We start from the raw sequence: 27,491 nt of genomic DNA, 5'->3' as shown, positions 1-27,491 counted from the left end.
AATTTTAAAACATTTTGTACAAGGTTGCAACGAATGGTTGTTGCCGTATTGATTCATTCAATGATTATTTTAATTAAATTCAAAGGGCAGCGCTTTAGGAGTGCCTGTGTTGTCTGGCCCAGGGTCCAGAATGATTACAAATGAATTCAGATGGCAATAATTAAAAAGGAAATACAACAAATCTTCACAAATGTGTAAGTTTAAAAGTTTTCTTCCATTTTTTAGAAATTATTTCTGTTGTACACATGTATACAGATCAGTGGTGTAAAACATCTGAGTGCAGTTTAAGGTATTTGCAAAGTAAGGAGCTGTCAATGAAATGTAATGGAGGTGGAAGTGCAATATTTTCATCTGAATTGTAATATAAAATGGAAGAAATTCAAACACTACAGTCAAAGTGTTTCAAATTTGTTGGTTATTTTAACAACCTGAACCTATTTGACTCCTGCATGTGTGTATTTTACATGCAGTCCATTCATGTGCTGCATCAGAAGCGGCTGCAGTGAGCTTCCCCTTTAAAAGCACAGCCGAGCTGCAGTCACATGTCCGTGTGTCATGTGATTATTGAATTGTGAGTCTCCATAAAAAAAATAAAAAATAGCCTCAGACAGTGTTTGCTTTGTGTTTTCTGCAGCTGCATTAACAGCGTCAACATATGTGACCACTCGGACTTGTCTCGTCGAACCTGCGAGGTGAGAAAAGCGCTTCAGTTTTTCGCGCAGACGCAAATAAAAAAAAAAAAACAGTCATTCAAACCGGCTAGCTTCATTGTTAGCCGCCTAGCATGCTAAGCTAACTTGAACAGTTTATTTGGATTAGCTCGTTGATGAAAGTTAACCTTAGCCTGCTAGCTCGCTCGTCTCAGTTGGCGTCTTGAGGCAAGCAGTTTTTTAAAAAACTTTAATACGACATTTTCTATAATGTTGCCCAATATTTCCTCACAAATTTACGTCAACTAATGGTATATTTTTTGTTGTTTTCCAGGCTGTCAGAGGAGTATGCAGCTCTGTGCTCTTTGTTGACAACAGCAAAACTCATCTCAAGCTATCTGCTAATAATGGTAACGTACAATCACCAATTAAACAAATACCTTCGTGTTTTAACTCAATTTTAATGTGTTGGCTAGTTTTATATGGTTTTAATTGCTCGTGAAATGGGTCAGCAAGCAAACAACCCACCTGAAGCTTTAATTAAACAAGTTCTCAGCAGACATTCTGGCTCATTAAAGCAGCTCAAAGTACAGGTATAGCTGCTGACATTAAAGATGTGCGTTTTCTTGTTGACATGACAAATGTAAATGTCAGACTTCTCTGTGGTGTTAAACTGTCTAAAATGTCCTCTTAAATTAGTCTGATGCAAATTAGACAGTTTTAGCAAAGCAAAAAATTGACCTATTTTATGCCAAATATTGGTGATTTTAAAAAAAAAAAGGCTTGCAAAACTACTGCTTTAATTAAACTTGTCAGCGTTATTACCTTATGTGTATTGGCTTTCTTTTTTTATTGTATATGTTATCTCCTGTCTTTTTTGTGTGTTTTAATTTTTCTATAAATCTGTGTGCATTTTGTTCAACTTATTTCTACTGTTTTTGATCACTTTCATTTTACTAATTTGTGTTTTATTTATTTTTTTATTGGTTGCTATGTGTGTTTCCATGTAAACACTCAGTATTTTTTGCTGATAATATTGTGAAGCGTACAATGAGAGGGAAAAAAAGTAACCCACTGGAAAGGGACTATCATTTTTCAATTAATTTTATTGTATTATTGGATTTTTCTTTGAATTTTTCCAGTAAAATAACTTTTAATTGTTATATTTTTCGAGGAGGCATCAGTTTATTCTGCTTAGAAAGAAGCCGAGTGGTTTGGTACAGCTTTTTTTAAACAGCGATGTTCTTGAAAAATGAAAAAACACCTACAATACATAGAAAATTACTCCTACTTGAGCAATCACTCTTGAAAGGCTGAACAATGATTTGCTTTTAAATTGAAATTGCAGTTTGATACCATGTACTGAACAAATCACAAAGGCTGCTTCTGCTTCTGACGCGGGGTTTTAACTGTCGTGTCAGTAGTTTTGCAAATTACTGGCATCCTTTTTGTGTGACAGCAACTTATTTTATTTCATGGAGTAATACTCCATCACATGTTTTTAATCACATCAACTGGAGCATGACTTTTAAAAACATTGCAGATCAAATTGCAATAATTGCAGTTTGTTCAGCCCTATGCTCTGCAGGGAAATCAAATTTATTTGGCTTGTTAACACATCCATGTGGTGTTTTTTACATGCTAGAGGACATATCATGGATAAAAATAAAGCAGTCAGCGCCTTGATGAAGCAGTGCATTCCAGGGTTTCATACATAACAAACATGGGAATCCAATTCTGTCAGCTTGCATGGACAGACTTTATGTATAATTCTTCTTCTTCAGAATCAGTTTACGGTTCCAGCAGATATCGTAGAAATATTACAGCTCATGTAGTTTTACAGTGTCTGAGTCATAGTTGAGCTGGTGTGCTCGAGCTGTAGCAATGGTGGCTTAAAGCTGATTTAAAATTCATAGAGAGTTTATTTTAAACTGAATCCTACTTGTGGATTTTCAGATACAAATGCCACGTTTTTTTTTTTTTTTAGAGCTACAATGCTAAATGCAATGCAGGAATGCTGATTAAACCAGGACTGATAATGAGAACGTGCAGCTTAATGAGAAACTACATGACTAAGTGTGAAACATGACAAATCATTTAATGTTAGAATAGGAATTTGAAAGCTAAAACTTGAATGACAACTGCAGAACTTATTTTGTTAAAAATATTTTTTTCATTGAAAGCTTTCAGCAGGCTGCTGTTTATCACCTAAAAGTCTTGTCGAGAACCTCGCCTTTCCTGCTCCGTTATCTGTAGCCAGACTGACCCACGTCGCTGATAACATTTAATTTAACATTGGTTCAAGTGTGAAAGAAAGGTGGAGCACAAAATACCAGCAGTAAAATGCAGAAACACGCTTACAATGAGATTAAGTCCATTAATCTTCTGCCTTACTGCGATCACATGAGCAGCAATAAAGTGACCGATGACTTCAATTTATAGTTTTATTTCTAGTGTCTTATTTATTCACTTTGCTGATCCGTTATATTCTTAATATTTCAGACAATACAACAACAAACAGTGAGTTTGTCTTTCCTAAACTGTGCAGTTTTTGCTTTCTTCCAAATTTTCTGCTTCAACAGTAAAGTAGTTAATGAACAACTTGTTCTCACTCACCACATCTGTGACATCGACACACTTTAGGAGGAACTGTTTTTGTAATTGATTAACTGTCATTTTTAAGCAACAATGACAAGTTTTCTGTGATTTCAGTTTCTCAAATAGAGCAATTTGCTGTTTTCTTTGTCATCTATAACTAAATTGAATTGGATATCTAGACTGTAAGATATCACTGTCCTGTGGGAATTTTTTTCACATTTTTTAATTTTTATTTTTTTCTTACTTGAGGAAAAACATCAGCAGATTATGAGAATAATTGCTGATTGCATCCCTAAAATCTAAAGCAAATAAATAGTGAATGTAGTGACGTGTTGTTATGTTGCTGCTGTTTAGGACATGATGTGCTTAAAGTACAAGAGCTCTACATACATTAAAAGGACGTGAACTTTGCAGCCAGGAGCTGGTTGTGTTTAGTGTTCAAATCCAGTTTATCAGATGGAATGCTGTCAGAGGTGCTGCACATACTTGCATTTGTTTTCTTTCCTTACAGTGATCTAGTGGTTCCTGGCAGCCGGAACAAAGCGCTGAAAGCAGGACGATAAGATTGTTTTGTGTAATGCCAGACCAGCTTGCTTCACACCATGCCGCTGACGGGCTTTTCCTCTGTTTGCTGTGTTCAGACGCTGCAGATGGGGATCTTGTTTTTGGCTCTGCTGGGCCTGAGCTCGGCGCTGATTTGCCCCGATGGAGGCATGTGTGAGGAAAAAAACACCTGCTGCAAGAACACTGAGGGAGGATACGGATGCTGTCCGCTGCCACATGTGAGTTGCTGTTCACGTCTGTCTTGGTAATTAATTACAAAGTTTGAATAGGTTTCTTGTTAGTTGATAGTCGATTAAACATTAACTAAAACAACTACAGTGGAGAGTTTCCATATGCTGACAGCGCTAATTTAAATGAAGGCAAGTGGCAATTGTTGCATGAGCGGCTTCGTTGCATTAACCATGAATTTACTGGGATGTTATCCTTATATCCTTATGTTATCTTATCAATAAAGAATTATCTTATCTTATCTTATCTTATCTTATCCAAGTTGACTTTAACTCGTTTTCAGTGTGTGAGCTCTGGGCAGAAGTCATTAACCATCACAGAAGTTTTTCTCATGGTGACCGTTGCTGGCTAGTTACCCCCACAATTCTTTCTGCTTACCAACATTAAACTGATCGTAGCCTGTGATTGCTTCCTCTGGTCGCTACAGTGTTAAACAGTAAGAAGCTCACACAGGTGCTACAGCTAATTAACAACACATTTTCTGACATGCGTGTGCTTCGTCTTCGGCCTCATCAGTTAATAAGTTGTTAATCGGCTAAATTATAAATGGAAATTGATGGTGTTACCAGTATTCAGTCACATCCCTGATTTACATTAAACTAAAGGTGGTGCATCTTGATGGAAATCCTCTTTTTTTTGTCATTTTTACAGATATCAAGTGTAGAAACAGTTACATTTCTGCACAGCTCTGCAAAAACAATACATACCTGCAGAAAAATGTACTTGGTTGTGCATCAGAATTATAAAAAGTCATCAGACTGCAGACCAGCACTTGCCAGAATTGTGTTGGATTAATAACACCGATGCAGGATTTGAACATCACAGCTACTTTATATTGATGTGGTAATTATTCAGTCACAGTGCATCATATTTTTTTTTAACTCAATCTGATGTTTTTTTTCTGTAAAATCTTAAAAGGAACCCTTAACTTGTTTTCAAACAGATGTATTGGTGGGGGAAGCACAGTAGAATATAATAATGTAAATGCACAAGTAAACCACAAATTGCACAGAAGATAAAGACCAAATGGAGTATTTTTTTTTTTGAAAGATGGGACAAAACGTGAAAATTAAATAAAAATCTAGTTATATTCTGGGCTTTTAGTGTGTGCAAGTCTACTCAAGTGGTTTGGCTTCGTAACAGATTTCCCCATCGAGCCTCTTGCACACTCTAGTTCACCACAACTGTTGCAGTTAATCTGTTGCACCAGGGGCATGTTGCATGAGTTGAACTGCATTGTGCCATGACTGTTTACTTTATCACCTGAGGATAGTAGTATATAAGAGAGTATGTTGTGTACAGTGCTGTAGAGCGGGCTTGGATGCTGTGTGCAGCATATAATATAAAAACATTAGTATAGAGATGGTGTACATCAGGGGTGTCCAATCCTGGTCCTCGAGGGCCACAATCCTGCATTTTTTAGATGTTGCCCTCTTCCAACACACCTGATTCAAATGAGCAGCTCATCATCAAGCTCTGCAGAAGCCTGATAACGATCCTGATCATTTGAATCAGATGTGTTGGAAGAGGGAAACATCTATATAAATGCTGGATTGTGGCCCTCGAGGACCAGGATCGGATACCCCTGGTGTACATATACTTGATATTTTAGTTAAAGTGGGGAGTATATAAAAAGGGCTGTATTAAGCTTATATCAGCCAAAGCTTGGATAGAGACGCTGCACTGATTCTTTTCGTTTTCAGCTGGTTTGTCAAAAGTTGTGGTTTGTTTTCGTCAACTTCTCTCATCTCCTCATCACCACCTGCAGGCCGAGTGCTGCTCAGACCACCTCCACTGCTGCTACAAGGGGACAGTGTGCGATCTGGTCCACAAGAAATGTGTTAATAAAACCGTCTCCCTTCCCTGGATGAGACGACTCCCGACCAAACAGGCCCCAGTCGTCCCTGAGGTAAAACAGAGACATGTTGCCGTGTCGTTTCTTGTGCTGCTCTTTTGTTTTCTGCCTTATTTGACCTTTTTAGGCCGTTTGTCGATCTTTGCATTTGAATCAATGGTGCATTCACTTCTCACAGGCACTGATTGTTCTCTTTACTGCAACCTTTAGACATGCAAATGTGAATGTTTGGAGAATGTAGGTCAGATTACAATTAAATACACTTTAAGTGCACTGCCACTTTGTTTAACCTTGTGTTTCTTTATTGTTTGCTCAATACTAAACACACAGAATATGCTGGAAAATGCAAGTGATGTAGTCGTGTGTGGTATATAAAGATCTAGTAACTGCCAGTTGTTTTCAGTAGACAAACTCACCTTCAGTTTCCTCTGCATGGAATCCAGAATCTGAGCTTTTTACCTCCTTTTTTGGGCGTTTTGTGCAATTTTTATGCAAATGATTCACGCAGCTGGTTGTTATCCTTGTTGGTTTACTGTATTTTCTAGTTTGCGTCCTCAGTCATGGGGTTTGTGCTCCTTCTTGATTGTCAAATACTAAAACAAGTTGGAGAAAACAGTCGTTATGTGTGATTTGTCCAGTCTTGGTTGAGTTCAGCTGCTCTTTAGATTTGCAACAAGCCCGAGGGGAAACGAAACGGACAACGAATGCATTCTTTATACCACTTTGTGACTACAAAATTAACTGTGGGGGGTTTTTAAATTGTTTTTGTGTGTTTTTAGCACACATCCACACATGATTACCAGACTATTATGAGGTCAAAACTCTCTTTTGACTTGACTTCAGTCCGTGATATTTTAAGATAACAAGGTTCAGGTTCAGATTTTAAATAATAATAATAATATCCAAGACAATAACAAGAATATAACTGTTACAAACCAATCGAACCTTAAACTTTTAAATTAAACCTTATTGTGCTCGGCGACAGAACGCCTTCTCTTTTCTGTAACATCACTGTCAAAACATAACCTTTAAATGCAAGCTACTGTGTTATTGCCTTGTAGGCAGATAGCATTAACTCTGCTGAGCACATTCAACCTTTAAACAAGATATTTAAAGATTAAATTAAACTAAATAAAAAATATGCCTATTTCCTTCTTAAACTTTACAATTTATTGTCAGTTGCCTGTTAAGCACTTTGAATTGCATTTGATGTGTTTGAAAAGTGCGATACACGTTCAATTTTTCAAATTAATTTATCACAAAAATAGAAATATCACCAGTATATTACTTTTAGGGCTGGACCTAGTAGTTATTTCCTGGGTAATCCCATTAAAAATCACTAAAGGGACATTTTGTATGTTATTTGTTGGTTCCTTTAACTGTTCAAATTTCAAAAATAATATATAAGGATTGAATTAAGACAAAGATTAACAGCATATTCTCCAATTTGAGAGGCTGGGACTCACTGATGTTTGTCTTTTTGCTTTAAAAAGACCAAAAAACTCTAAATTAATTGCATTTTTCTTTATTTAACCAGGTAAAAATGTTGAAAATGCATTTTTAGCACAAATGCATGTACAAATAAAGGTACTTCAAACTAGTTGATGATTAATTTTTTTGTTGGTTTATAAATCATCTGTTTAGTACTTTATTAATATGCCAAGTGTAAGAAAAACATGACCTCAAAGAGCTACGAGAATGGCCCAACAAATTATTATTTATTTTTTTTGTGAAATGCCTTGTCATACAAATTTAAAATAATGCTGGTGTGTAAATAACTTTTTACAGTAATTGCATTTCTGAGAAAGAAAGCTGTTCATGTGTTTCTTGTCTGACTTCCTGTCTTTGTCGACCTCCTGTCGTTGGTATGCGTCGGCTGTGATGTGCGATGGCTGCAGCTCGGAGAGAGAGTGAAGGCAGTCATTTGTCCCGACCAGGAGTCCGAGTGTCCGGATGAAACCACGTGCTGCCAGCTTCCTGACGGCTCCTGGGGCTGCTGTCCATTAGCCAAGGTGACGCTCACACACTAAAACACTATTTCACCTAAAATCCCCGGCTGAACACAAACCCTAAGCTTTTTACACAATGAAACATGTTGCATAGTCAGTCTGTAACCAGTCTGCTAGCTGCTCATGTAGGTATAAAGACATGTAAACAGGATTTACACTGCAGGGGAAGGTGGCAGATAAAACATTAAACTCATTTCAGATTGAATTTTAAACTAGTACAGATTGTGCTCTCTAACAGACACGACGATCTGCAAAACAAACAAAAACAGCAAGCAAATAAATATAAATAAACACCCGTTAGTCCACATATAAATCATAAAAAAGGATGCCGCAGAGCCTGCTTTAGAATTATTCATCACATTTTCTTCAGTTTCACAGTAATCCAGTGATATGTACCTGAACATCTACATGACTAAAAATATTCCAGTCGAAACAGGTACAAGAAGTTAGGTATGATATCTGTCAACATCTGGGTAATAATCGTATAAAATCAAATACAGATGCTTGTTCATGGGCATCAGTTTGCACGAAATTGCTGAATTACAATATGGGTTTTACAAAAAAAAGGAGAAAAATATAACTATAACCTGAAAAATACTGGACTTCCGCAAGCCAGACGTCTGACTTTTCTGGCCAGGAACTTTGCGCTGTATGAAAACAAAATAGTTGATCAATTAAAGTTGTTCTTTCACTTGTTAAAACGACAACACTGTGTAGCACAAATGTTTTTGTATTTTTTGTCAAGTATTTACTGGGAAAGCCAGTTTAATTTGTACTGACAGAAAAGAACTGATTTAAGTCCATCGTTTTATTTTGTGTACCTTAACTTTTAATTTTAAATTAGTCAAAATTCCACTAGAAATAAACAAACCTCGTCCCGCTGGGGCTTAAGAATCTAATTCTCTTGTTAAGTTGCATTTTTAGAGTTTTTAAGAACAAAGTTTTTCTTTTACAACCATGTACGAAAACTACTTTGAGCCTCTGGTATGACTTGCTATTGTAAATTAAAATATTTATTTTCATTTTTAGAGCCTTAGTAATAAACTTGACATGAAACCTGAAACGTGTATTTTGGCCTGTAGGAAATTTCCTTAAATTAATTTGTTTCAGCACAGGTTTGAAACTAAATTTTTTAATTGTTTCATATCAAAAATCTTTGTGTGTTCATGGAAGAAATATTAAAAATCCAGTACGGGTCAGGTTGTAATAACAGTAAAATGGCTCTAAAAGATGTTCCTGCTTCATAATTTTAGTAATTTATTCATTTCATCTTCATATTCCTGTATTCAATCATAGTTTCAGTAATTATTTATCGTTTGCTTGCTATGAGCTAGACAGCATCACTGATCTCGGTGCTCATGTTTAATTAATTTAATAAAAAGACACATCTATCTCTAAGTTGATCCGTAATTATAATCTGTGTTTTGTATTGAAAATGTTTGTCATCTAGTAATTCGAAAGCATTCCATTTCCATTTGCTGGCTATTCATTATTAATCCTCCTCCACTGTCTGCATTCCAGTTGTTGTACTTTTCCATTATGTGCAGGAAACTGTGTCCTTGACTGAGCAGTGTTCCTGACTGTCAGAAGTGATTTTCCTCTCTCTGCAGGCGGTGTGTTGCGAGGACAAGCGCCACTGTTGCCCGGAGGGAACAAAGTGTGATCTGGTTCACTCAAAGTGTGTGTCTGCCTCGCTGGAGTCCTTCCCCATGCTGGAGAAACTGCCTGCGAGGAGGAGGGCGAATAATCCAGGTGTAAATAAACACCTTCAAAACGAGCCGTCAAATTTAATGACGGTGCATTCATGTAAAAAGATTTCACCTTCTGCTGTCGCTACATTTCTATGCAGATGATACTGCGCTAATAACGAATGACTTTCTCTGATCTTCATGCTTCTGCAGTTCCTTCTGTCGGTTCGGTGACATGTCCTGGTGGGAAAAGCACCTGTCCAGATAGCTTCACATGTTGCCTGCTAACCAGCGGAGATTATGGCTGCTGCCCCTTTCCAGAGGTACCTACAACTCCTATAAATATAATCAGCTCAATCTATCAGTCGGTGGAGGATTTTTTTTTGTTTTGTAGCTAAATACATTTGGGGTTTTGCTCCACTGCTCCGACTGTTTTCATTTCATAGGCTATGCAGTTATTTGATTAGATGACAATGAACATAATGACAGCAGTTTTGTGATACCAATATATATGAATAATTATTTTATGTTATATGTAATATTTATATACGTCACACGTAGTGTCGCCCACTCGAGCTGATGGAAAATTCAGAAATTTCCCGAAATGTATAACACTTAAGCTCCGGCTGTGTAAAAACCATAAAAGATATCAAAATATAGATTTAGACAAATAACATTCAAGGCTTTGTGACAGGTTTAAACTTTGAATTAAGTTTCTATTGCAAAATATGGCAGAACTACAGGGCTCCAAAGATGGCTGGGTTTTGGCTGTTGCCTTCCCATTCATTTTAATGGGGAAAATTACCGCAGTTATTCGTCAAAACCATACAACAATTCACGACCAAATGTCATAGGACACCATACCTGATCAAGCCGCACATTTTGATATATAATTAGTGTGGATTTTCTCAAAGCTGCGGGACGAGTTATGCGGCAAAAATCACACCGAAAGAATCTATAATAAGAAAATATGAGACTGACGAATACTTATTAATGTGCTTATGTATTGGCACACTTAAGTAACTGTGCTGACACGAAGAAAAAGTAGGTAACAAATCTAATATTTAATGACTGAATGCTAAATTTAATTTGATATTAAGTCCACCTAAATACATATTGATTTAAAAAAAGAATCTGCTAAAGCCAGACCTAGATATTTTGAAAGAAAATGTATGTAAAACACTATTCTTATTTTATTTTATTACATTTTTTTGTCACTCAGAATGGCATTATTCAATCAGTGTGGAAGGACTCTACAATAAACTTGCGTAAGTTCAGAATAAGTTCATCCTCGAGTACCGTTCACTTACAAGTGGCATTAGTTTTGAGCAGTATAGTGTCTAAGTTATCTTCAGGTATCCTCACCGATGGACCAAATCATTACAACTCTTGGAATCACAGTGGATGAACAGAATGGTTTTAGGAAAAGCTTACGTGTTGAAAGCAAGACTACAAGAAGCGCCAACACATTCGCTTGTTTTGTTGAATTCAAGAAAGCCTTTTATTGGATCAATACAGACCTTTTAGAGAATAAATTAATGTGTTCTGGTATTGATCGAGAGTCTTAAAAAGCCTTGTATAAAAGCCTAGTTTTATGGCCTGCAGATAAATGACTTCAGGATTTGCTGGTTTCCTGCCTCATTTGGAGTGAAGCAAGACGATGCATGTTAATTTACATTATTTTCCCTTCATGTAAATGATTTAGCCCAAGAAATTAAGCCGATCTACTCGGGTATATTACTTGATAATATAAATTTAAGTGGATGTCATTGCGTTGGTTGCAGAGAAAGAGATTAATTTACAAAAAGTGGTAAATATTTTGAGTGTTAAAGTAGTAAATGCACACATATTATACATTTAAGAGACCAGCGTGAACAGCAGAGCAATCATATTTTTAAGTTTGGCTTATTGGCTCTAAAGCTCTCTGGTTTAGTTCAGTCCCCAGTGATCGTATGAGGTTTACAGAGGAAATTACCTAGAAGAGCGCTGTTGTAATCTGTGATGAATAAAATGAAACTGAACCTTTATAATTAAATTGTAGGCTCAGGATCACGTCGTGCTGCAAGAATGTGGGGTTCTGGGGACTTTCCTGACAATAACGTGGTGGTAGATGGAACAGTTCATGGTGGACGATTTCACAATTTAGAGTCAGTGACAGAAAACGTTCGATCAGTATTGTTTTTTTTGTTTTGTTTTGTCGGTGCGTGGGATGAAGAACAGTCTGAAGGGTCTGCAGGTGAAAACAAGGGGGATGAGCATTGCAAAAATGTAATCTTGAGCCAGTCTGTGCAGTGTTTTAAAATCGAATAAAAGAATCATAAAATCAATTCTGGTAGCCAGTGAAGAGAAGCCTGTACTGGAGAGATGTGTGTGAGGAGTCTTGCTGCTGTATTTTGAACCAGCTGCAGGCAAGATAAGACTGCCCGACTGATTCCTGCATAGAGAGAGTCACGGTAGTCGAGGCAAGTGGAAGTAAAGCATGAACTGTAGTCAGCTGTGTGGGCAAATGTCAGATCCAAATCAATATCTTTTCTAAATGTGTGTCTTTGCTCATTAAAATAGTTCATATTGTGATTTAGAAAACCACACACACAATGCAAAATGCTACTAGAAATGTTAATTACAGCCATTATAGTAAGAAGAGTTACTTATATAATTTATTTTTACTCTATAAGAAGAGTTATTTGACTATTTGGTACCCTTACATAGCATAATCAAATCATTGTTCTTATTTTTGCTTTCTTGAGTGATTCATCTAACTTGAATCAGAAGAAGATGTTGAATCTTTCCATAAACGCGACTTAAATAACAAGATTACAGAAGTATCTAACAGAATCACTGTTATGCACTGTGTTTTTTTTTTTATTATGTCACATCTTTATAATAATACTGTGGCACCTGACAGAGAATCTAAATACCAAGTCGATTAAATGTCATTGACTGTACAAAAAGATGGAAAAACTAAAGGTTTGAAGCTCAGTGTTGTGGTTGACTACTTAGTTTTGTGTAACTTTGAGCCTTAAATACAATTTAAATGGTTGACTTATATAGAAATGTACTATTTGAACAGATGCAACAAATGGGGAAATTAGCTGTAGAACCAAAGCTGTTATTTGTACCAGGCTGTTGATGTGTTTATTTCTGATGTAAAGTTGGGCGTTTTAAAATAGAGATCTATAGGGATTGACATGTTTTTGGATTCAGCCTCTAGTGGTTTTTCAAGGAACTGCAGCTTCTTCATTTTTACCACTTAGTAACTACATCTCACCTTTAAGTACTGGCTGGTAAATATTACAATATAACACTGGAGCAGAGGTTATGTACAGGCAGGTGCAGCAGCACAATCTCAGGCTTAAAGTAAAATAACATTTTGTAGCTCGCACAGTTTTTATTCCACAGCTACACAAGTGACACTTCCTGGGAGCATTTTAGCTTGTAGGAGACAGTCATGGCAACACTGGAGCTAAAACTGAATGTGTATTTTTGTCTTTAGTTGTAAAAATCATGCATTTTTTTTCCTAGTAAACATTTCTGGCTCGCTCTGTGTTTTGAATCATGTGCAGGCCATGTGCTGCAGCGATCATCTCCACTGTTGCCCTAGCAACACGATATGTGACCTGGAGCGTGGCGTCTGCAGGTCTGGTGAGAGTCACGTGCCCATGATGAGGAAGATCGCTGCTGCACCCAAAGACAGTAAGCATTTTAACTGGTTTATTTACATGCTGCTGACAGAATTTAAAGCCCAGTTTATGTTTTGAAAGCACTAAACAGACAGTTATTGATCAGTGCACCCTGTTTGTCTTTTCATTTCTTTCCTTTAGTTGTGTGTCCAGATCAGAAATCAGTGTGTCCAGATCAGACCACCTGCTGCCAGATGACCAATGGAACATATGGCTGCTGTCCGATGCCCAATGTAAGTAATGCCAAGCTGAAGCCGCCTCTAGGAATCCGAGGGGCTCCAGGATGTCAATCCTGGTCCTCGAGGGCCACAGTCCTGCATGTTTTACACACCTGATTCAAATGATCAGGATCGTTATCAGGCTTCTGCAGAGCTTGATGATGAGCTGATCATTTGAATCAGGTGTGTTGTAAGAGGGAAACATCTAAAACATGCAGGACTGTGGCCCTCGAGGACCAGGATTGGACACCCCTGATTTAGATTAAGCAGCAAGTTACAAATACACAGACTTTTGATCTCAGACAACATTTTAAGTTTTGCTATTTTATCAGGCAAGAAAGTAAGAATTTCGGAGATGCAAATTAGATTTTTTGTGTGTGTGTGTTTTGTCACAGTAAGATTAAAATCTTTAAGGTTTGGGGGACACTTTGGACTGTGTGGCTTCTGATGAGTGTTGTTCAGAGTATTCTGACAATAAGGTGGGGAAATAATCTTGCGCTGTATCATCCACCTAACTCGTTTATATAAAGTGTCAACAACTCCATATTTATTGTTATTGACTAGTTTTCACTAACGTTTAGATATGCATTTATAGCTGCACATTATTGTGGAACACTCATGTCCTTCTTTACTTGTTGCCTTTGTTTAAATGCACGTTTTTTTGTTTGTTTTTGTTTTTCTTATTATATATAAGTACTTTGAGAGCAATCCAACTACATGCATACAAATTCCTTGTTTACATACTTTGCCAATAGCACTGAATCTGATTCTGTTCAGATTGTATTCTCCTTGTCAGTCTAGTTGTACTGATAGCAAGTCAAAAATGCATGTATGTCCCTGAAGTAGTGGAGTTAATGCTTAATGAAACTTAGCAGTTTTCTCATCGTGCTGTGGATTACATTCACATTTGTGCTTGAATTTTGGCACACTTCTGGAATGTTTACAGATGAATAGTATTTTATTTTGAAATTTTTTTGTTAGGCATGTTAATTTTTGTATGAGAGGAAAGTGTATTAATTAAATCGATGTGACTTTTTTTTTTTAAAGTAAAAAAACCGGTGTCGACTGGAAGTTAAGGATCCGACGCTTGGAGGAGTTGAAAAGAGCCTCTGTTGTTCGTCTGAAACCAGATGGTTAGACTAGTGCTTTAAAAAAACAAAAAAACAGCCTGGGAACGATTCAAAATGGCATTATCTGCTTTAATTTGCTGAAGGTTAAATATTTCTAAGGTGCAAGAGTTGCACTGTTGTTCTTGCTCAGAGGGAGTCTTTGTTTCCTTTTGTTTTACGTATAATTTTGTAGGATCCTAATATTCAAATTCATCCGGTAATTTAGTGTGGTATATAATGTGTCCAAATCCTAATATTAAAATTAGTCAGGCACATTTATGTAATCATGAACATAGCAGGATCTTAACTTTGATCTGTAAACTTGCTAAGTAAATGTGCAGCATTTATCTTGTTTCTCTTTTGGAAAACACTTCAGCTCAACATCTGTTGTTTTAAATGTGCTGCATAAATAATGGTAACTTCTCGTGACTTTGCTTTTTTGATCAAATTGGATCACACGCTTGAGAATCATTTTCTACAAATGATAATAACAATTGATTAATGAAAGCAATGATAAGCCATTTTCTTTGCAAAGATGCACATTAAAGGGACATTTAAGCAACAGCCATTAGAAAGTGTCAGCCAGTTTCTAGCAGGCAAGAAACTCTAAATTATGACTTAACCTGATGCCTCCACATTTATTTAAATAAAATGGCTCCATGTAAATTGAACAACTGCTACACTTAAAAAAAATAGAAATCTGCCTTAAAGGGATACTTCAGAGGCGTCCGTTTTGATCTGTGGATCTAAACATGAGGGTTACTTCCTTCTTTTCTCACAGGCCGTGTGCTGTTCAGATCACATCCACTGCTGCCCTGCAGACACCCAGTGCGACCTGGTCCACAGCACCTGTGTGTCCGTCCACAAAGAAACCCCCATGACCGTGAAGATGCTCGCTGCTGTGGCAGAACCGGCAGCGACGAGCAAAGGTGAGGAGAAACCATCTCAAAGCACAACCTGTTTATAGGAGGCAGTGCTCAACACGTCTGACGTGTATTCAATGCCGCTGTGATCGAACTCTGTAAATGTTTAATTGGTATTGAGTAGGTGTCTCCAGAACCTTCATTTACTGTGGTGAAGCTCCTGAACGTTATCAGTTACTCCCTAAAAATAGTTGTCAGTGGAGCAGTTTTAGTTTTAAACTGAGATCATTAATTATAGACCTTGAAGACAAATGCTAATGTTGTTGTTGACGGTAAATTTGCACGACGGTTTTGCTTTATTTACCCTTTAAATGTTTCTAGAACTTGACTGGAGTATATTTGTGGCTAAATGAGTTGATCAGGTAGATTTTAGAAAGACACACACCTTTGTACAGTACACAAAGCAAGCTGTGAGTAAGAACAGGTGGAATGTAATTGAATATATTTATGTGTACTTAAGTATTTTCTCCTCACTTCATACTTGTATTTCTGTAACAAATGTTGTACTTTTACTTCAATGCGTTAATCTAAGAGCTTCAAGTACCAAATCAAATGAAGGGTTTGTTAAATGTAGTATTTTGTTATAGATTAAACTTGTTATAGGCTAAACTACTCAACAATGAAAAGAGGAAATGGTCGATTGATCTGATTAATAGGAAAATAATTAACAATTTTTATGATGGTTTTTTTCATTTAAACAAAATTCAAACTGAGCTGCACTTAAAAAAAAAGTTCTATAATTTGAGGTAACACACAACATTTTTCTGCAACAAGTACATTTATTACTTCTTTCTTTTTTTAACTGAAGTTCCTTTTATTTTTAGCAGTGTGGTATTAGTACTGGTACTTGTGTACTTCTTCCAGCTCTATCTAGACCTCTGTGATAAAACGTTGTTGAGGGTGTACAACTATTTCTAAAGCTAAAACCCACAAATAGTGAACGTTTGTCAGTGATCATGTTGCATTGTGGGTAATGTTGGCACCAGACAAGAACATTGTGTGGAATAAAAACAAGATTGTGTATTTCTGGTTCTGCTGCATCAATTTTGATCCTTCATCCAAAGTGCAAAATGCAGTTTACAATAATAGCTTTCAATCTATAATCATTTTTTCTTTTGATTTTCAGTCCACGCTGTTCCCTGCAACGACTCTGTGGCCTGCGCTGACGGAAGCACCTGCTGCAAATCGGCAGGAGGAGAATGGGCCTGTTGTCCTTTACCGAAGGTACGTCAAAGTGCTGCATGTGAATCATGCAGGTGGTTTTCTCTTCATCCAGCTGCACAGAATTACTCAACGCGTGAACTGAGACGTCGGCTCATAAATCGTTATTTTTCGGCACTTTTTAGCCGTCAGTGATCTCTGACCGTGATTCTGTAAGACTCTGGGAAGTTTGTTTTGTTTCAACACTCGTATAGAAATATATGTAAATATGATTAATGCAGAAAGCATGTTAATAAAAAGGATGTTCTGTTGTAGATGAAACTACTGCATTGTCTTTGATGCTTTTTCACACTGCAAGCAAAATCGTGTTTTTAATGCACTGGTTTTAGGATATTTTTCTTCCATAACGCGTTATCTGTCAGACTAATGGAAAGACGTAATCCAAAATGCACACTATCTGTTTATTGGACTACACTTTGTCGATTTGCATCTGTGGATTTAGCTTATAATTCACATCTTTACACGTTGAACTGAGACGTCAAAACATACATCATCCTCTTTCTGTACTTTTTAGCTCTCAGTGATCTCAACTAACAGCCTTTCCCATCTCAGACTAATTATTTTAGTCAGGGAACTTTGTTTTGTTGCAACATCCATCCATCCATCCATTATCTACACACCGCTTTATCCTCACGAGGGTCGCGGGGGGGCTGGAGTCTATCCCAGCTGACTTAGGGTGAAGGCAGGGGACACCCTGGACAGGTCACCAGTCTATCACAGGGCTACACTTAGAGACAGACAACCAAGCACACTCGCATTCACACTTACGGACAATTTAGAATCACCAATTAACCTCAACATGTTTTTGGACTGTGTGGGAGGAAGCCGGAGAACCCGGAGAGAACCCACGTTGCACAGGGAGAACATGCAAACTTCACGCAGAATGGTTCCGGTGCCCCCACCGGGACACGAACCGGCAACCTTCTTGCTGCGAGGCAACAGTGCTAACCAACTGCTCCACCTTGCAGCCCTTTGTTGCAACACTTGTGTAGAAATATAAATCAATGACGATGCAAACGTTTGTTCAGTCTGGTCTTTGTATTTAGCAGAAGTGAGCCTGTTTTCCTGCTCAGATGTTCTATTCTGGCTTCATTTTTGAGCTATTTAATAAACATGTGATGCATATTTGTCGTGTTCCTTCCCTGCAGGCTGTGTGTTGTCAGGACCACCTGCACTGTTGTCCACACGGCACCATTTGTAACCTGGCAGCGTCCACATGCGACGATCCCACCGGCAACGCAGTGATGCCCTGGCTGGGAAAAACGCCCGCCTTCCCCTTACCGAGCGATAACAGCAAGTGCGACAAGTCGACGTCGTGTCCCGGAAAGTCCACCTGCTGCAAGACGCCGGATGGAGCCTGGGCCTGCTGTCCTCTGCCTCGGGTGATCTGGGACACTTCTGCATTGTTTTCACTCATCTCATAAATCATAATATGTATTTAAATAATAATATAGATACAAAAAATGACCAAATTTAGTCTTCACGACCTTCTCTTAGCCAGAACTTCTTGATTTGCAGTCGAATTTTTCTCTCTCTGCCGACTTCACCGACCAACAATTCACGGTTGCGGTAGTATTTGATTGATTGATTGAAAAAAACAAAAAACAAACTGTTATTTTATTTTTATGAGTATTGCACAGATTCTTCCATAGACAAATACTGATGTAAAAAACTGATGCACAGATTGTAGTGATATTGTAAATGCTCTTCTATATGTAGAAAAAAAAAACTTGATTGGACGGAGTATTTTACATGTACAAAATATCCATAATGCACAGATTTAGATGCATTGATTTTGCACTGGACTGAAGCATTTTGGTTTTTTCTTGTGCATTAAAAACTGTCAAATTCACAGTCTGCAAGAACAGTGGAAAGTAGAGGTCAGCTTTATGCAAGTACATCTTTGAATCTTCGTCCTCTTCAGCTCTGAGAGCAACGTCAGTTTAACTTTCACAAAACTGAAGTAATAAGAAGTAACAAGTTTTTCAGTCGCAAATTCAGTTCAGTTCAGTTCAGTTTTATTTGTACAGCGTCAATTCACAACATATGTAATGTCATAGCACTTTACATTGTGATTTGAAGACTTTATAAATTTTAAACAAACAACCCAACAATCTAAAGTTGCCTTTGGACTCCCTGTGAACAAGCAGTCAGCAACGTTGGGAAGGAACCAAAAAAACACCTCCAACATACCCAGGCTCGGGGAAGGCAGCCATCTGCCTCGACCGGGTGGGGTGAGAGTGAGGATGAGGGGGGTGGGGGGGGATAGCAGGATAGCAGATGGAGAACAGACAAACAATTACACAACTTAAACTATCGCACTGAAACGGTTGGAAAGTTTGAATAAGCCAAAGCTGAGAAAATGCTGCAGATTGATATTTTTTGTACACGTCCAGTATGTTCCTGTACATTCTCCAGTATTTTATGTGTTATGTTATAATAATATCAACTCAGCTGGCAGAGCTTTAATAAAAACGTGATGTGTTCTGCCTCCCTGCCAGGCTGTTTGCTGCGACGATCACCTCCACTGCTGCCCTCACGGCACCGTTTGCAACCTGGAGGCTGAAACCTGCGACGACCCGTCCGGTTCCTCGCCGTCCGTCCGCTGGTTGGCGAAGGTGTCCGCCATGACCTCGCAGGCGAAGGATGAGAAATGCGACAAGCAGACCATGTGTCCGGGAGGCACCACCTGCTGTAAGAAGAACTCTGGACAGTGGGCCTGCTGCCCTCTACCTCAGGTCAGCAGCTTCCTTCTGCATCATGGTTCGAGGGCTTTCTGAGCTTGTGTTGTCACGTGAAGCTGGTGTGTTGTGAAGTGCTGATAACTGAGGGTCTGTTTGCTCCTGACGACTGTCAGCTCTGGTAGTTATTTCAGATTCACTTAGCATCCCCGAAACAAGACTCTTGTTTATTTTCTCATAGAGAGAGTTAGATGATTTTCAGCTGGAGTTGTTTAAAACGCCGGATGGATTTGAAACTCAGCAGAAAATGTGACAATTTTAATAATCTGTGATTGTTATTTTATAAAGCAAAAATCCAAACAGTTAACTGTTAAAAAAAAGTTTTGTTTTAGTCTCAAAAATATTTGTCATATGTCTAGCTCTTTTTCCACAATAATAATAATAATGATAAATTGAATTTGTCTTGAACTTTTTAAACAAGTTTACGATTTTCATTACAGACATAAAAACAAAAAATACACAATGCAATCAAGAAATAAAACTTCAGTTTCTGTTTCTACCCTCCAAAAACAGATAATATTAGGAATAAAACAGTTTATTCAGCTCATTAAAGGTGCTTTACTTTCCTTTTATCTGTCTTCACCGAATGACAAAAAGCTGCAGCTGCTAATGATTCACAATAAAAATGACAAACTACCTTTTTTCAAATGTGACTTTTAGGTTTGCAATTACGAGTTTCTTCTTTCTGCTGACTTCACCAACTATAAACTGCAGTCACACTTAGAGCCATTTAAACCAGACGTCTTCAGATTTCTCAGAAACAAAGTTAAAAAAGGAAACTAAACATATAGAATCATTAAATTATCCAAAAGTGTAAAGGAAAGAATGTTGTTTCAGTGGTTTATGTTTAATTGCAGAACTCTTGTTAATGGACTATTTGTGGTTTTGATAATTATGAATCATGTGAAGAAGAGCAGGAATGTCTCAGCACTGTGTGGCATTCTTTGAATTTTTTTTTAATGTATGAAATCATTTTAAGACTGTTGAAGTGAAAATCTGACACGCTGAAGGGTTCCAGTCTGTATTAAAGAGCTGTTTTTTTTTTCCAGGCCGTGTGCTGCAACGATCACGAGCACTGCTGCCCCAAAGGCTATAAGTGCAATGTGGCCGAGCAGACTTGTGACAAACCCGGAGACCTGAGCCTGCCCTGGCTGCAGAAGATACCGGCCCTGCAGAAGGAGTCCAGTCGGGGCGTTTCCGGTCCGACCCGACCTGCCAAGAACATGTGCGATGCCCAGACCAGCTGCCCCAGAGACACGACCTGCTGCTTCATGGACCGGACCCACAAATGGGGCTGCTGCCCTCTGCCAAACGTGAGCTTACTTCCCGACTTCACCCTGCTGGGACTCGAGTCAGCGAGTGTCTGAGCTCATCTGAATGTTACCTTTGTTTCCCATCAGGCCGTCTGTTGTAAAGATGGAAACCACTGCTGCCCCAGCGGACACACCTGCGAGCCCCACCGCTCCTCCTGCTCTCAGGGCCTCCGTGTCGTTCCCTGGTTCACCAAACTGAGCGCTCTGACCGAGCCGAGCGCCGTCAACGATGTTAAATGCGACGACAAGAGCAGCTGCGCTTCAGGGACGACCTGCTGCAAACTGCCGACAGGAGAGTGGGGCTGCTGCCCTCTGGTCAAGGTCCGTACATCTCTGACTTTACGTTATGTCAGGCATTTAACAAAATCCTCTTCTACACAAGTGCTCCTTTGATATTTGCATTAATGCTCCTTTAAAGAGATTTCCTTTGGGACAGAGCACTGATTTTCTGTTTATTTGCAAATATATTCCTTTGTAACGCCTCCATCTCTGTTTTAGTGAGTCCCTCATTCCCAACAATTTTTTGAAACTAATAATCACTTGTTTTTTAATTTTCAAAATAAGTTCTTTAAAGGACTTTGTATTAACTTTGTTTTTGTTCTAATCACACTGTTTTTTTCTTCATATATACGTTTATTTAGAAAAAAAATATCCACGCTGCTTGATCTGTTCATATACCTAAAGATTTAGAATGTTGTGTTCTTTTGCTAATTAAAATATCAATTGTAAACACTGGACTGGTTCCAACATGTACGTCTTTACAGTTGTGTAACATGGAGTGTGTTTACAGTGTTCAAGCAGAGGCAACAGTGTAGAATTACATCTAAACCATTTAAGGCAGGGGTGTCGAATCCTGGTCCTCGAGGGCCACAGTCCAGCATGTTTTAGATGTTTCCTTCTTCCAACACACCTGATTCAAATGATCAGGATCGTTATCAGGCTTCTGCAGAGCTTGATGATGAGCTGATCATTTGAATCAGGTGTGTTGGAAGAGGGAAACATCTAAAACATGCTGGATAGGGGCTCTCGAGCACCAGAGTTTGACACCCCTGATTTAAGGCATGAAGAGCTGATTGAAAGGGGAAACATTTTAAATGTGTAACTTTAATACACAGTGAGGAGTTTTTTTAAAAAAAGGCTCTAAGTGCTTCAACTACTGACCAACATAATTAAATGTAAATAAAATGTGGTCAGAATGACTTCCAGCATCTTCAACTGCTAAAGTTATTCCCTTGTGAACCCAACACGCTGACTTAAACTGTTTCTTGGTCCGTCGTCTCCTCGTCAGGCGGTTTGCTGTGCCGACAAAGAGCACTGCTGTCCTCAGGGATACACCTGCAACATGCAGACGGGAACATGCGAGAAGAAGAGCGACACCGACGTGCTGATCTACAGCCTCCCTCAGATCAAAGTGTTGCAGTCTGAGCAGAGAGTCGCCGAGGACGAGGAGGAGGTGCCATGCGACAGCACGGGGGAGTTTCACTGCCCCAAGAAAGACACCTGCTGTAAGATCTCGGACACAGAATGGAGCTGCTGCCCCTCCTCCAGGGTACGTTCACATGAACACAGTACGTAGTTTATGACTGTCGATGGTAGCGTCATGGTGAAAACTGTCTTCTATCAACGAGTCTAATTGCAAATGCATTTGAAGAATTTATTTATTTATTTTTTTAAAGTTATTTTTTTGGCCTTTGTGCCTTTATTGGATAGTATTAGTGAGAGAGAGACAGGAAAGTAGGGGAGAAGAATGGGGGGAGGACATGTGGGAAAGGGTCATGAGCGGGATTCAAACTCATGACCTCCACATTGGGACTGTAGCCCTGCACATGGGACGCCAGCTCAACCAGGTGAGCTATAGTGGTGCCCTTGAAGAATTTTTTATATGTTTTATGACAAACATAATTGGAAAGTCCAAAAGCAAAAACTGTTCGTTAATATCTTACAGACTAGAAGAGATTCTGCTGGAATGTGGCACAGTAACTGTAAAACTGCAGTCATATTATATCCCCATGTGCAAATATGTACTTCAAAAAGTTCTCGGCTTCACCAGAAAACGTCACAGAATAGAGACTATTCTTGCACTGTTTTTCTGTGGAAGAAGGTCACATCTTGAGCCTCCAGATTCTCCTCAGCAACAGAAGACATCACTCTGCTGGCAGACACCACTTCCCTTAACTTTTTGAGAAACAGAGAATCGGCATGTTTCTATTTTTGTGGTTCTGAGATTCTTTGATTTAAGAACCCTTGTCTCATCCTGGGTCACAAAATACTGAAGAATTTGGCAAAATTAGACAAAAAATGCGCTGAAAGTGTCCTTGAAATTTCTATTCTGTTCAGCTTTTGATCTGGTTCCAACATTCCAAGTAAATGACGACAAACCATTGGGTTTTGTGGACGGGCATATAAGGTTTTACAGTACAGTTATGCCTCAAAATGGGAGTGACGCGCTCTTGTTTCCAGGTGAAATACCCTCGTAGGTAGAAGAAATGAACTTATGTCTTAGCGCTGACTGAAGTTTTATCCAAGGCGGCACCATGTCTGTCACAATGCTTTCCTCAGAGGTGGCTCCTTCCCTGTTCTGCTTGTTGACAGCGCTCAGCCACACACGGCTTCATTCTGGGGATGTTTTTTATGAGATGGAAGCTTGCAAAAAGAATTCTGTTCCCTCCCCACGTTATGCTGCTTCACAACTTTTAAGCACAATGATGACAAGTTTAAGAGCACAAAGACATTTCCTGTATTTCTGGCCAGCAACAGTGGTTCGTTTTGACTCAGCAACCACCAGATGTACGGAAATACCCGACTGACCCTGCTCTTCCATAGAGATGTCCTCTGAAATGGTCTCTTTTCTGACTCAAGCGGCTGGAATGCGTAAAATGTGAACATATGATCCGAAGAAGCTCAGTGAACGTGGACCTGTGCAGTGGTTCTGCTCCGTTATTCTCCTCCTTGTGTAAACATTAGTCTTAGTGATCAGTGTGCTCTTCTCCCGCCTGGAGGGAAACATGCAGCTGCTCAGGGTTTTTGTGAGTGTAGCATGATATTCAATCCTCACAATGGGCCTTTGAGCAGTGACTTCACAGTCTGTGTCACCTTGTTCCACAGAAATCAGTCTAATTTGCTGCTATTTCTGCAATTTGCTGAACAACAATGTCTGTAATAGTTGAATAAATGAAATTCTGATTTTATTTTTAAAAAATGGTTAAAAATGAATATTTATGTTTTTCTCAATTTATGTAATTCTCAATTCGTATCATTTTGATGCTGGCTGAAACCTCTCTAGGAGACATTTAAAATTCATCTAAGCAGGAAAAACCCTGGTTGAACCAACTGTTAACAGAAATAAGTCTGCTGCAGCTTTCCTGATTTAGTGAACCACATTCCAGCCCTCTAACGTACAGACAAATCGACAAATACAGTTCAAGATGTTGAGATTTAGATGGAAAATGTGAAATTTTCTATTTGCTAACCGTACCTAATTGTAAGTAAATGTACATATTCTTGTATTTCGCTGATGTATAAGGAGGCTTGATGTTTAGTTCCAGTCCCGTGTTTAAAACTTTTCAGGTGAAACTGGCCTTTTATAAAACATCTGGATCACAGATGGACACAACAAATGTTTGTTATCAGCTTCCATGTATCGTGGAAAACAGACTAAGTCTTCAAGTCTAGTTTAAAGGGAACACATAAGTTAGATCTTTAAATGCACAATTACGTTAGAGACATTAAAGGGAAATGCATCAGGCTGAAATAAACTTAGAATGATCCTTTAATCCCTTTTGTTTTCTGTAAAGTTAGTAGTAAATCCAGCTCTTTAAGTCCTAAAAACAACAGTGGTGTGATTGTTTCATCCAGGTTATATTACGGTTTTTGGCTTTGGCAACAGAAATAAAACAGACCGATGTGACAAGTCAAGACATTGTCAGCTCAGACTGTAAAGATGCAGCAAGAAGTGCATTAGTTGGTGGAAACAGACAACAACAACCAAATAACAGTAAATGATGCACCAAGAAGACAAAATGAACCAAATAAACGCAGCTTCAGGAGACAGTGGCCTCAGTATTACTACTGCAATAATAGTAATGGTACTGCTACTGCTGCTGCTGCTACTGCTTCTAACATTACTACTACTACTAACAGTAATACTGCTACTGATTCTAATGTTACTTCTACTACTACTAATAGTAATACTGCTGCTGCTACTGCTTCTAACGTTACTACTACTAACAGTAATACTGCTGCAGTTACTACTACTGCTTCTACTACTACTAGTAATACTACTACTCGTGCTACTGCTACTACTACTGCAGCTTCTGCTAGTAATACTACTGCTACTACTACCTGCTGCTGCTGCTGCTGCTGCTACTACTAATAATAATACCTAATACTAGTACTATTAGTTCTACTGCTACCTACTACTACTAATTACCACCTACTACTACTATTGCCATCATCACTAACTACTACTACTGCTGCTACCTACTGGTGATACCTCTTACTACTACCTACAACTACTGTCTGCTAATACTGCTACTACTACTACTTACTGACTACTACTGCCTGCTACCTACTACTACTATCTACTCCACTCTCTACTATCTGCCAACATCTGAAACTGAAAATAAAAGATTTCTGGCACAAAACATTGTTGAAAAGTACTGAAGGCTTTGTGTGATACTAGCTTTATAGTGTGTAAAGTGCAGTAAGTATAGAGTAGAGAGAGCCTGCAGCGGGCAAATATGTAGAAAAATCCTGTAATTAATGACTTTCCAGCAAATGACTTGCACATCCACAGTCTGTACATACAGTAGAATAGTATCTATATGAACACAGGAAACAGTCTCAGAGTATACGTCATATATTCTAGAAGTAAACATTAGTACCTGGATGTTACACAGCTGCACATGGAGTCCAGCAGGTTAGTTCTTGTTCCTGCCTGTTAGAGAGGACCTCATGTAGCGTCGTTTTGTTTGACGAAGCATCTTTTGAAGTTTAATTGTTTGTCCCTGCAGGCCGTCTGCTGCTCCGACTCGAAGCACTGCTGTCCCGCCGGGTACTTGTGCGACCTGAAGGCTGGAGGCTGCTCTCTGCTCACCTGGGACTTAAAGAGAAACTCTGCTCCCAACAGACTTTAATTCCTCCGAGGCGCAGTGACGACCTTCGATCCGTAACATCCGCCTGCTGTTGTCTGCGGACACGGAGGGCTTGTTCCCGGCTTCCTGCATGGAAGAGTATTTGCCGAGTTTTTGGACTCCTGAGTGTTTTTGATTTTAGGTTTGCAGTCGTCAGTGGAGGCGTTTCAATGGCGGAGAAGCACTTTGCAGGAGAGTTGTCAGGTGACACAGCAGCCTCTCATTCACTGAAGTTTATTATTTCAACTCTGCGCAGGAGCCTTTTTATGTTTTGCACCGACAACAAGTTCATCTTCATCACTTCTATGGAGGCATTATTGAAGCAAAGCTATTTGTCAATGTGAATGGAGAGATGTCTGTCTGTATCTCAATCTGTGTGTCCGAGGTGAGATTTGTCAATGTGTAAAAGAAGCTGTCAATGCGAACCGGAGTCTGTCTGTAATTAGGTATTCAAATGTGTAAAAACTCTGCTCATCTGTCTTAAAATTTATACATGTAGTAAGAGTTATCAATGCATACAAAGGTATTAGAAGTTGAAACATCTACGTATTCGAGTGCTGAAAATACTGACAAATCACCAGTTACCAGTTGAGCGGCTTCACCATTGGCCGTCTTTGTACACGTGACTTTTGCTACACTTCTGCCGTCAGAGAATCTGAAACTGAAGATCATCTGAAAATCAGGGTTTTTGTGTCCTGAGCTCAGGCTCACAGGATCGTCCGTTGTGGCTGCTCTGTACCTCAGTATTTATCAGGCAGCGCTGTGCATCAGAGTCGTTGAGCGTACGTGACATTATGAGACAGGGTGCAGAAAACGATGGAATCCCGATCGCGCACACTGAGTTCATGTTAGTGGTTTTTGCAGTTTGTATAATTAGTGAGGCAATTGTTGAGCCTTCTAAAAAAAGGTAAAAACAGGTATAAGTGAACAAGTTCCATCTGCTGATTATGGGTCGCTGAGCAAAAACTTTCATGAAGTAGCACCAGCATTAAAGAGTTTGCTTGTTTACATCGACCTGTCGGGATTCTTTCGTTGTGTCTCGTACACTCAAGACTCTAATGCACAGCGCCGCCTGATAGCTGCTGAGGTACAGAGCAGCAGCAGCAGCCACAACGGACGATCCTGTGAGCCTGAGCTCAGGACACAAAAACCCTGATTTTCAGACGCTCTTAAGTTTCAGATTCTCTCACGACAGAAGTGTTGCAAAAGTCATGTGAACAAAGACAGCCAATGGTGAAGCCGCTCGACTGGTAACTGGTGATTGGTCTGTATTTTCAGCATTTGTATTCGAATATGTAGATGTTTCAACTTCTAATACCTTTGTACGCAATGACAACTGGTTGTACGTATTGACAACTCTTACTACATGTACAAATTTTAAGACAGATGAGCAGAGTTTTTACACATTTGAACACCTAATTACAGTCAGATTCCTGTTTGCATTGACAACTTCTTTTACACAGTGACAAATCTCACTTCGGACAGATTGAGATTCAGACAGACAACTCTCCATTCGCATTGACAAATAGTTCTGCTACAATAATGCCCCTGTACACTTCTTG

General features: G+C 38.9%; 1 protein-coding gene across 1 annotated transcript; it reads left to right on the top strand.

The window, feature by feature from the left end:
* The first annotated feature begins 594 nt into the window (after nucleotides 1-594).
* Nucleotides 595-26,545, top strand: grnb (granulin b). Its single transcript, XM_008298263.1, has 17 exons — nucleotides 595-692; nucleotides 985-1,060; nucleotides 3,890-4,030; nucleotides 5,809-5,949; nucleotides 7,794-7,907; nucleotides 9,515-9,656; nucleotides 9,806-9,915; nucleotides 13,156-13,285; nucleotides 13,414-13,505; nucleotides 15,381-15,528; nucleotides 16,649-16,746; nucleotides 17,892-18,125; nucleotides 19,245-19,481; nucleotides 20,534-20,797; nucleotides 20,885-21,118; nucleotides 22,086-22,346; nucleotides 25,810-26,545. The coding sequence occupies exons 2-17, from the start codon at nucleotides 1,058-1,060 to the stop codon at nucleotides 25,930-25,932; spliced, it is 2,472 nt and encodes an 823-aa protein (XP_008296485.1). The 5' UTR covers nucleotides 595-692; nucleotides 985-1,057; the 3' UTR covers nucleotides 25,933-26,545.
* Nucleotides 26,546-27,491: the final 946 nt, after the last annotated feature.

Source organism: Stegastes partitus, unplaced genomic scaffold, assembly GCF_000690725.1.
Source record: "Stegastes partitus isolate 25-593 unplaced genomic scaffold, Stegastes_partitus-1.0.2 Scaffold1300, whole genome shotgun sequence".
NCBI lineage: Eukaryota > Metazoa > Chordata > Actinopteri > Pomacentridae > Stegastes > Stegastes partitus.
Note: the sequence above shows the minus strand (reverse complement) of the source record. Positions and strands in the feature narration are given on the sequence as shown.